Source organism: Ictidomys tridecemlineatus, chromosome 2 (genome assembly GCF_052094955.1).
Source record: "Ictidomys tridecemlineatus isolate mIctTri1 chromosome 2, mIctTri1.hap1, whole genome shotgun sequence".
In the NCBI taxonomy this organism is placed as follows: domain Eukaryota; kingdom Metazoa; phylum Chordata; class Mammalia; order Rodentia; family Sciuridae; genus Ictidomys; species Ictidomys tridecemlineatus.
Genome location: NC_135478.1, coordinates 172,808,401 through 172,820,445, shown reverse-complemented (window position 1 = coordinate 172,820,445; position 12,045 = coordinate 172,808,401). Strand labels below are relative to the sequence as shown.

General features: G+C 38.2%; 1 protein-coding gene across 13 annotated transcripts in view; it reads right to left on the bottom strand.

Annotated features, from left to right (window-relative positions):
- Window positions 1-12,045, bottom strand: part of Magi2 (membrane associated guanylate kinase, WW and PDZ domain containing 2) — a 1,272,989-nt gene that overhangs the window by 147,241 nt on the left and 1,113,703 nt on the right. For all 13 annotated transcript variants that reach the window (XM_078040157.1, XM_078040158.1, XM_078040153.1 and 10 more), the window contains one exon: window positions 6,729-6,820. In XM_078040157.1, coding sequence (XP_077896283.1) covers window positions 6,729-6,820 — 92 coding nt within the window. The remainder of the gene's footprint in view (window positions 1-6,728; window positions 6,821-12,045) is intronic.

Genomic DNA, 12,045 nt, shown 5'->3' with positions numbered 1-12,045 from the left:
ATTATGCAGTATTGCATAATTATTACATATTATTGTATAATTGCATAATTTATTCTCTATCTGGTTTCAAAAAAAGGTTGTTATAGTTATTAAAAAAAAAAAAACTCAAACTAAGCCTGGTACAGTGGGTAGGCATGAGAGGTGCTTGTCCATTAGCTGTACTGCACACAGTATATCACCAAGGGTCTGGGCATTCCCACCTGGTCCAGTGGTCATAGGATCTGTGGTTTCACTGGTCACATCTCAGGCCTACTGAGAGATTATCCTCAGGCACATGGCCTTGGAGAACTCATGCGCCACCCATCAGAAGCTGCTGCTTTTGCTGGGTAGAGGCTGACTACTCATAGTGGTACTACTTCCAGACCTCATGCAGCAATGACACCTCAGCTGGTGGCAATTTTGTATCTCTGTGATTGGATTTCATTGCTGACACAGCGATAGCTCTATGTGCCTAATTAGGAAGAAAACATAACTTCTTTTTTTTTAAAACTTCAAATATGATTTGTTCACTTGACAACTCTATTATTTCCCATTTGCCCCTTTAACTGAAGGGCTGGATAATTTATGATTCCTTCTTTCCCTGTGACTCAGGTTGGCTTCCCAGTATATATGCTATCATATTCACTTAAGCTCTTGAGAACAAGCTCTGGGATATCTGAACCTTCAAGTTGGTGGTTCTCAAACTTTTGGGTGTACAGGAATCACCTGGTTAAACTTGTCAAAAACAGTTCTGTACCCATCATCAGGAGTCTGATTCTGTAGACTTGGGGTGTGGCCTGAGATTCTGACTGTTTAATAAGCGCCCAGGAATTTTGGATGCTGCTGGTTTCATGGATTAATCACACTTTGAGTATCAAGGTTTGGGCCATTCTTATTTGGCCCAATAGCCAAAGGTTCTATGGCCTCACTGGTCACTCCCAAGTTCACTGAGAGACTCTCCCCATGGTCTGAGCTCCCTGACCTGTGGCAATGATCACTGTCCAGGTCTGCTGAAAGGGGCTGGTTCCCTTACCCACCGAGTCACATCTTCCTCCTGGTCTTGCTGACTCTTGGCCACACTGTCACTTCTCTACAACATCCTGATGGCTCTGGTCCTGAAGGAAGAGCTTTGTAGCCAAACAGATCAACAAAGATTGTGTGTCCCCACAACTGATCTATGGCCCTTGTCTTTCCAAATGCCTCCCCTAAACAAACAAAAACCACCAAACAAATAAAGAAACAGAGCAACTCTATAATTCTACTTTATCTCAGGCTCTGAGGACGCAGAACAAAATAGAGCATTTGATGTGAAATAATAGTAATTCACATTCAAGTGGCTGATACCCCAGTGAGCCAGGGAAAAGACTAATGCTAAAAAGAAAACAAAAACAAACAAGAAACAAATAAGACCCAAAGCCCTCTCTCCAGGCCTTTTAATTCCTTTAATTCTTTCCTCACTACCTGTCCAATGTTACTCAACACCAGAAGATCTGCTCTGCAGTTAACTGTGGCTGGGACAATTTGCCACTGTGGCAAATGTTTGTTTGGAAAGTTCTTCATGAATTTGCATGGGATTCCTGATGCCAGGAATAGGTCCATCATCTCTTTCTTTGAATGGTTTTTCTCCACACAGGCCTTTCTCCATTGTAGTGTTTTTCTAGATCTTTCCATCTTGATGCTTTTCCATCTCTTTCCAACTCACAGCTAGAAATCCCATTTTTTGTTCTTGTATTTTTAAAAAAATTTTCTTTCTATTTCTATTGTTATTTAACTGTGAAAAGTATTTCCTTTTGCAGGAAAAATGTCTATATGCATTGTTTGAGCTGGAATCCTGCTGTTCATTGTTTGCGGAGAGACTTGTCCTGTTTAATGCACACCCTGGGATGTCAATTTCATTTCATATACATGGAGGCAGAAACCTGTTTGATGTTACCTATGAGACCTCCTGTGGTTGGAAACCTAATCACCCTATACACCTCTCCCTTTGTAGCACACCAGCAATTAAATCAGGTGAGTGTACTCAGTGTGTGTGTCATCTCTGGGTTTAGAATGTGGGAAAACAGGAAGGAGAGGCAGATGGGAGGTCTTTATAGTCGACTCCCTCTTCCTGACATGGTGGTTCTGAGGTGCCATGTTCTGGTTTTCAAGGCTCATTTTGTGGCTTTGCTTGTATCACAGAGATTTATGCTTCTACTTTATGGCTTAAGTGTCAAAACTGTAACTTGCCATGGGAGCGTGTCATAAGTCATTCAAATGAAGGAATAAACAGGAATAAACCTAAATAAACACAATAAGGATAACCAGAAATCCATGTAATCAGAGGAGGCTTATCATAAATACTTAAAGACTACCTACTGAAGGGGAGAAAGGACTTAGGAACACAAAGCCAATATTCAGAAAGGTTGGGAATTTGGAAACTTGTGTCCAAACCAGGCGGAAAGATGTTCTGAGGCTGATTGGATGACCATGGCTGCATTGCTTCATTTTGAACAATGTGTGTTCCAATTGGGTGACATTTCTCTGGCTTTTGTGACATGTAGTGTTGCAGGACCTGTCTTTTCTTAAGCTAGCCAGAGCTATGCTCTTCCCATGACTCAGTCAGGCAAGCCCTTCTACTTCTGGTAGAGGGTGGTTAACTGAAGATACTATTGACTGAATGGAATGCTGGGTTACTCCCCAAACAGACAAAGCATGAGCCAGCGAAGTAAAAATTTCACATTTTAATGACTGTATTAATGGAAGGAGTTGTAACTTCGTTGCTTTGCCTTATGTTTATTTTACAGGTTAGTGTTTTATTTGTATTTGTATATGGGAAATGGGACCTGACAATATTTTCAGGACTCAGAGCCTGTGAAGATTATGATCTGGACCTGGTTGTAGACTCACATGGCATAATATATGCACCTTTCCAATTTCTTTCAGTCCAATCCTTCAGGATGGGAGCCTCAGAGATAGTAGGTAAATTGAGCAACACTGGCATTAAGGGGAGTGGGGTGGGAACTGTGGCCATGTGGCCAGGTCTAAAAGGGAGTGCTTAGTTTAGGCAGAGCCTAGAGGACACAGAAGCCAGAGAAAGTATGAACTTCAGACCATTATTTGTTCTGAGAAGCTCAGGTGACAGTTCTGTCTTAGTAAAAAGCAGTTTTTAAACACTCCATTTAACAAGTATGTGTTGCATCAGGCTCTGTGTGAGATGTGGAAAACACATACACACACACACACACACACACACACATACACACACTATTTCTCCACAGTTCTTGCTTTCAAGAAACTCACAGATTGGTATGAAGAAAAAAGCATGTCCATCAGTGTATTCTGGAATACACAAAAGAACTTATCTTTTTGGTAAAAACTCCTTAGGTTGATCAGTTTGAGGTATTATGTTAGCACAATGGGTCTATTTCAATTTACTCTTAAATGCCCCATAATTGTTGTAGCTAGTGCTAAACATACTAGCTAAAGGATCCCACAGAATCATCCAAAATAGTATAAAAATACCTTACAGTTATATTTTATTTGAAGCATGGTTTAATTTTGTTTCATTCACTTGGTATCTTTAAAGCCTATGGTTTTGTAATAAAGAATCTGGCCTCAGTCTAAAGAGAAGTCTGGTCATTGTTTCTGGTTTCTGGAAGGTAACCTCCAGAGCCTTGGAATAGGAAGGTGTTTGCTGTCTATGGTAAGCCCTTTAGACCACACTTGGTAGTTTAGCTGAAGGAGGTGACTCAGGATGGGGCCAGTCATACCACTAGTCTTAACAGAAAGACCAACCACAAAATACAAGCATGACCTCTTAGAGAAGAGTGGGCTAGGGACTGACCTCAGTGGGCAATAAATGATTCAATCAATAGTGCCCAGGTAATTAAACGCCAATAAAAACTCTGGACACCAAAGTTTGGACAAGCTTTGTCCAAACAACAATCCCTGGTTGGAAATCCTTGGTGGGTCCATACTAGAAGAAAAGATGTTCCTGGTGATGGGGGAAGCTTTATATTTGAAATCTTTCTAGAGTTTGTCCAATACATCTCTTCTCTGTTTTTTTTTCTAATTTGTATCCTTTCCCTAAAATAAAACTAATTATAAGTCTAACACTTTTTTTTTTGAGTTGTGAGTTGTTCTAGTGAATTGACAAACTAGAGCAAGGCTGTGTAAGTTCAGCACAAAGTGAACCTACTTCATAGCGGGTACCCCCAGGGGCCTTAGACTGACCCACTTCTCCCTTTTACTTGCTTGTAGCTTTCAAGAATAATTATAGAACATTCTGAGAATGCAACATCCTGAGAGAAGGAGGAGATGGAAAACCCTGAGCTCTATTCTAGTTTCTGATAGAGACAGGGCCCATTCTTCAATGCTTTACTTCAGATAGTCATATTACTTCAGGGCATCAAACCCACAATGGACTGCTTTTGGAATTCCTCATCTCTGATAGCAGTGAGCAATGAACAGTTGAGACTCCATCTGTCCTGGGAAGATTTCTTGAGCCCTAGGGGATCAGCCCACTATGCATCTTGGCTGCTGCTGTCCCTTGCTTCTGACCTCTAAGTAACACACCTACTTTGTGTAACTTCTTCATCCTACATCATGTATGGATGTTCTTCCTCACTGGACTCAGCAAGTTGGTGACCAGTACATGGTGAACTTACTTCACAGCAGGAACCCCCGAGACTATGGCTTTGGTGAGAGTGTGGGTAGTTTGTAGAGTTCCCATAGACTATGAAGTTTAGCAAACTTGTTTTAGTTGATGTCAGGAATCTTGGGCAGATGTGTCAATGTGAAGGACTGACCGGAGGACCTTGAGTTTGGCTAACTCTGGACACTGGTCCATTTGTCAGTGATGGAGTACTTTAGTAAAGTACTCCATCACTGGAGGAAGATGAAGTGCCTTCTTAGAGGAGTTTAATATTTTGCTGATCAAATGAAATAGGCAGACACATGAAGATATTAGACAGCAATTCTACAGGAAGCTAGGTCAGATGAATATTCTGTGGCAGCCAGGAGGTTTGGGGATATAAATTGATGTGTTAAATGTTTACACATATGAAAGTATTTATGAAGGTACCTCATAATATTTTCAGTTCTACACATAGAAAATATTATGAGCTATAGAGAGGAATGAGGTTGGAGGGCTGACCAGGTGACTGAGGATCCCAGATAAACTCAGAATTAGGGGACAAAGGGAGAAAGGACTGAAGCTGTGAAGAAGAGTCAGATGAAACTGAGACTCATTTCTACTACCTGTGACACAAGATCCTTAACTGAGTCCCTTCATACAGTTAAGCCTCAAGTTACTTGAGCCCTATATATTTACCTCTGCATTCTCTCTCCTTCCAAAACACTCAGGAAAATCTTGCCAATCTTTGGAAAATGCACGTTTACATCTTCTTTGGCAGCTGAAGATTCAGTGATGCGCTGGTGTAATGTTGCTAAATTTTATCTCCAGGAATTAGGAATTTTTTTTCCCCCTGAGTGTCCCCATTCTTGGAGTTCAAGATCAGCTTCCTAAAGTTTGTCATAAGAGACATCAGTCATCTAGTCCAACTCTTCTTGCAGGGCCAAGGAATCCTCTCCAGGTTCCTCTCAGGTTGTTGATTTCTGCTTAAATACTTCTGGTGTGAAGGAGCTCACTCTTTATCAATGTAATCTACTTGATTTGGGGACAGTTTTAATCATTATGGATCCCTTTTATGCCCATCAGTTTTATTTTTGTTTTTGAGAAAGACAAAGTTGATGACAATAAACATTTATTCAGCATTTAATCTGATCCAGTCACATACCAAGAGCTTTAATGTATGCTATCTTTATTGCTTCAAGCCACTCCACAGTGGAAATAGGAGAAAGTTTCCTGTTAGCCTCATCTTGCAGGTTAAGGAGACTGAGGCTTAGAGTTTAAGTGCCTTGTAAGGATGGGGTGCCGGTACTAGAGCAGGAATGTGTTACTGAAATCTGACTGAACAGCTGTCTCTTCATTTATTCTACAATACATCTAAGATAAACTCAAGATCTTTTACATTGAGTGTTTCATAGTTGATATTTGAGTACATGCTCATAAATCTAGTTTTGCTGTTATTTTCTGTGTATTAATGACTATTGCTATTTTATGCTTTCACCCTGAGGGGGGCACACACACCCCCTCCCCCACACATATATGTATATATCAATATAAAGATTTCTCCACAGCCTTTCCCAAGTTCCCAATATTGTGTCAACTGGAGTTGATTTCATAAACATTCTCAGGGTAATCCCTTAATTCAAATCTGGTTGAGATTTCATCGCACTCAGCTTGATTTTATTTCTATTTGTCCCTGTGTTTTCTCTTCCTTCTTGTTTTGGCTGCAAACATATATAATTCTGCCTGCAAGAATGCAAGGCACCTTTTTATGTGCACCTTCTCTAGGAAGCAGGTCTACTCACATGCTGATACTCAGAGAGCCTGAGGCTCCAATACCATTAAATAATTGAAATACTCAAGAGGAATCCAATCCATTCTAAGAAAGAATAATGTTCCTCTCTTAATGTGACTTTTGATGAGATATTGGCTATGGAGACCCTGCATGTTGTGAGAGCATTTTGAAGAGAATAGCAAGGTGGGAAAAACAAAACAAAACAAAATAAAACACAAAACCCTCAATCTTTTTTTTTGTGAGTTCTAAAACATTTCCTCTCAGCTGTCATACTGAATGATATTTTCCCTAGTGTTTATATACAAAATAGACCCCAAAGTGTGGAAATAAAGAGATTCAACTTACAGGCTGTCCAGGCTCATCTCCCCCGAGGATTCTGAAGCCAAATCCAGACTCCATCCTCCGAAGGTGGACATCCAGTTCCTTATAATCTGGACCTGGCATAAAGGAGATCCCATTGAGTAATGAATCCTGCCTCCTCCCCACTCCCTGAGGAACTAAACACACCAATGATAAATTAATCTGTGGATGTGATTAATGAGAGTGCAGTTAGAGTCAAAGGAAAGCATAGGTGTTACAAAACCATGGCAGCAAAGTAGTCCCACTAACGGTGACCAGCCAAGGGTATTACCAGGGTATCACCAGATGGGGAGAGAGTACATGAATGATCTGAGTGGAAAAAAAATGTTCTTTTTGTATTTTTAAAATTTTCTTGAGAGCTTTTGAATTGCCCTCAAGAAGCCTGGCTATGACATTGAGGATATTTACTCTGATCACTTCAGAAGTGAGAGAACAGATGGTAAAACCTGGAACTACCTAGGAAAGTATTACTAGTAATCTACTAGTGTCTCTTTATGATTTGATGCATGCTTTAGGGGTATGTGTGTATGTGTATAGGGTATAATCTTATGCCTCATGAAAATTATCTTATAAGATTTTTATAATAATGATGCTAGGCTTATCTTGGTGCCAACAACCTGGGCTATTCCCAATGATATATGAAAGGCAAGTCTTCACTTTTAATATATGGATAAATTCTGATATCTGTCTGGTACTCTCCTAAAGAAAACTGAATCAGGCATCTGTTATATGTGTGTGTGTGTATATGTATGTATGTGTATGTATGTATGTGTGTGTGTGTGTGTGTATATATATATATATATATATAGAGAGAGAGAGAGAGAGAGAGAGAGAGAGAAAGAGAGAGAGAGAGAGAAAGAGAGAGAGAGAGAGAAAGAGAGAGAGAGAGAGAGAGAGAGAGAGAGAGAGAGAGAGAGAGAAAGGCTCGATGACCATCACTCCCTTTTATGACCAAAGTACATATAACTAATGTCTTTCTCATCCAATGAATAATGTAAAACTCTCAAAAAAGAGTAACAAATTAGACCTCAACATCTACTAGTCATCCTTTATAAAGTATAGAAACATATATATTTTTAAAATGGGAGGTCTTAGAAGAGTTTGGTTCCTATTAAATAGTTGGAACTGGGTGATAAAGAAGATATGAAAACTTTGCCCTACATTCTATGGAACGTGATTGGCTTTTGAACTCAGTTAAATTTGGAGTCCATCTTATTTTGTATGAAGTCACATATTGGAGTGTGTACTAGGCCTTTGGGAGTCTGGAGGCAGATGGAACAACCCTAAAAAAATCATAGCTGGTACCTGTACTCTTCCCAAGGGAGGGAGAAAAGCAAGGGGAGATGGGAGATGACAGGTAATGCCCAATCACTGTTCAGAAAGTTGATTCAGAAAACTTCAGAAACAACTGCTTCTGTCATCTCTTTTCTAGATCACTTTAATCTTAAAGGATCCTAGATCACATATACACAAAAAATACAAATAGGAGGTGACATATTTTTGACATTTGACATGGTAAAGCAAGCCAGTGATAACCAGAACTTTCCATCTACTCCCAAAGTCTTCTCATGTCTGCATAAGGTAAGTGGGAAGTTGTTTCTCCAGTGATTTCAGAACCCATCTATATTGTACAAAGAACTCCTAAAGGAGTTTCCTGCATGTTCCGTATTATTTCTATGTAAAACTTTTCCTCTAAGGAAATACTAAAATTATGACAATCCCAGAAATGGAACTGTGAGATGTATCCAGGTACAAGGAGGATTGGCTGTCAGAGAATGCTATGTTTCTTGGGGCAATAGGAAACCTTTTTCTTGAAGAATAGTTCAGGATCTTTTTTTTTTTCTTTTTGGTTAGGAGAAAACTCTAGATTTTAGCTGGTTAACTTATTTAACTCAGAAATCTAGAGATGTGAACAAGGCATTTAATCTTCTTCTCCTATTTTAATATGCCTTTTATTGATGATTGTGATTTTCTTAAGTTTCTCTGACCACTCCCCATGCCAATTTCAAATAATGGGTGGTTGAGTGCCAATGTTTCATTTTTGCCCTTCCATTCTAGGCAGAGATGGCCAACTTCATGGTACATGAGTAGAGAGGCAAAGAGAGACCTGTTAGAGAACTGTGCCAGCTGATGTGATTTACTTTTTATTTCTTTGTTAATTTTGAACACAGATTTAGAGGCTGCAGGGCATGGAAATTTTAGAAAAACAGTCAACTGGAAAACACAAGTTTAAGTGATAGATTATGCCTTGAGGCAGCATTTTTTTTTCTTTTAAATAAGAGCTTTTAGAAAGACAAATTTTTCTTTGGTTTCTTTTTTTTAACTTATCTTTGAGTTTGGTCTTAAAAAATAGCTAAAATGATATGCACAAAGCTGGGAGACATTTTTTTTTCTTTCTCACTTTGTTTGATGTTTCTGACATTTGTTCTTCAGGCCTGATGACATGCTCAAGGGTTGTATTGAGCTTTATCTCTTCCCTAATTAATGTAAGTGAAGAATTCCCAGGGCCAATTCTTTACTCCTTTGCAACAGAAGTTAACACTCACCACCTCTCCATCTTGTTTAAAATAAATGATGCACACAGGAGGTTGTTAGATGAAGGGGTCTGGGAGATACCTGCCCAGACCTCAGTCACTGTGGCTGTCAATCAACCATGCCTCATTGGCACCCCTTTCTCTTTTGCTGGCTTGTTTGTTTTCTTCCTGTGTTATTTTTCATTTTCTTCTCTTTCCTTAGCCCTTTTTTGCAGAACTGTCAAGGGCACTCTTAGATATTGCTTGGTACAACTCAAGAGGAGGCAGTGCTTGTGAAGAAATGAATTAAGATTCTTTGGACATTAGTGTTCCATGGTCAGTCGTGGCCAATGTTTTTTCTCCCTTGGAAGTTGGGTCCCAGGAGACAGAGGCGTTATGAAATAAAACATCTCATGATATTCTTCCCAAATAGGATTTTATATGACCACAGTAACAAGATACTGGAATGAAATTTATAAGTCCTAATTTATCACATACCCATATTGCAAAAGATAACATTTAAGAAGTACAAATAGAGGCCATATCCAGATATCAGGACAACTTTTCTTATAATAAGGAAAAGCAGAATTTTAAGAGTTGATTCCTGTTTTGTATTAAGACCCCAGAGGGCTTCACATGTTATATATACCTTGGTCTTGCTTTTGAAAGTATGAATTTCTGTGTGCACAATACTAAGGAAAAGACTGGATGACTGAGCGTAACTGATTATTTTTATGAATGAATTCAATCTTCAAAAATGCAAAGAACGTCATTATTATGAATTAATTTGGCACATGGGATGATGTTGAAAACATCAATTAAATTTTGGTGCTTGAATCCCCTTTCATGTTTTAATTAAAACATAAGTACCATGACTTATTATCACAGTTTGGCACAAAGAATGCATTTATTGCATTTTTTTTTCCTGGTAAAAAGAGCATTTTTTTCTCTCTGTAAAGACATCGAGGATAAAGACATCACAAAGAAGGAACCAGGAATCAAAAATTATTAAACACGTCTCTACGTTCTATATTTCCATGCTCTCTAGATACAGAATGAGTTAAAAAATAATTAGCTTCTACTGTTGGAATCTAAGATGACCAGATAAATACCCAGTGCTTTTGCCTTAAAAGAATCCCTCTCTTAACCTTCCTTCTTCATTCTTTTGGGAATATGAACACAGCCGGGCTGAGCATGTTTTAGCCATAGTAAAAGCTATTTCCCACTTTCTGTTTGGTTTTCTTCCTCAGCCTGCAAATAAGCTCAGATTTCTCCATCCTAAATACCACCTTGTTCCCCTCTTCCATCTTCATCTTGGAAGAGTAGTCTCAAGTGGAACCTTCTGCCCATTTCTGACTTTTTCTTGTCTGTCTGCTTTCTGCTCTTTGCATTGCCAAATTCTTTAAGGTCATTGGTGACATCCTAAGGACCAAATTGAACAGCCTTTTCTTTTCCTCATTCTGATGGATTTCTCTGCCCCCTTTGATACTGCTGATACATCTGTTGTGACTCCAGAAGATTATGCTAAGTGAAGTTAGCCAATCCCCCAAAAAACAAATGCCGGACGTCTTCTCTGATATAAGAGGAATGACTCAAAATGGAGTTGGGAGGAAGAGCATGGGAAGAAGATTACCTCTAGATAGGGAAGAGGGGTGGGAGGGAAAGGGAGGGAGAAAGGGAATTACATGGCCGGTGGAAGGAGACCCTCATCGTTGTACAAAATACATGTATGAAGATGTGAATTTGGTGTCAACATATCTTGTATACAGAGATATGATAAATTGTGGTATAAAGGTGTATTAAGAATTGTAATGTAAATAATAATAATGATAATAATAATAATAATAATAACAAAGCTCTTATTTAAAATAAATAAATAAATAAATAAATAAATAAATAAATAAATAAATAAATAAATAAATAAATAAATAAAAAATCCTAAACAAAGAAAGGTCTCTTTTGGAAGTGGTTTCTATGATACTTTACACTCTCTCTTGCTTTTAGGTAGGGTTTCCATTAAGATTCTTGGCTGCATATCTCATTGTTTCTCACTAACATTCTCCCTGGATGATGACATAATTATCTCTGTCTATGAGAGTGTTCTCTTTTGCACAACCTGTAGCAATTGCTAAATAAATTTCTTGAGTTTAGTTGTTTTATAACACTCACCAATCTACTAGACCCCATAAACCACAGCATTGTTCCACTAAGGAGTTATCACTTAATTCCATAAATACATTATTTAGGATTTGCTACTATCACTTATCCTTTGGAATCTATGGCTTTTATACAGATAAATAATATACCTTATAATTGTGATAAATATATATAAGTAAGATCATGATAGATAATTTGATAAAAACATTCCAGACATATGAGAAATAATATGAGGGACATATTTATTGTATGTAGTTGTCATTTTCTAAATTATTTTGATAATTTGTGTACATTTAATAAAATATTTGGATTGATTCTTTTCTTAAAATCTGGACTTCACAATAGCATGTTATACTCAAACTATATTATTACCATTGTGTCTTGAGTAATACTTTTTAATGTAAAAATATGACCCTGCACATATATCACAACAATCTAAGCTACCAAGTAGCCTTTCTCCTTTATCTTCTTTTGTTTTTAAACAAAGCTGAGATTTTCAAGAAATGGGCTTGAGGAGGCCAGTAAGCTGAGACTTAGAAGAATTCTAAATTAAATCCTGATTTAATTTTGCAACTATAATTCTGAGGTTCCTTTTACCTTCTGGGGATAATATAGCCTTTAAAATTACAAGA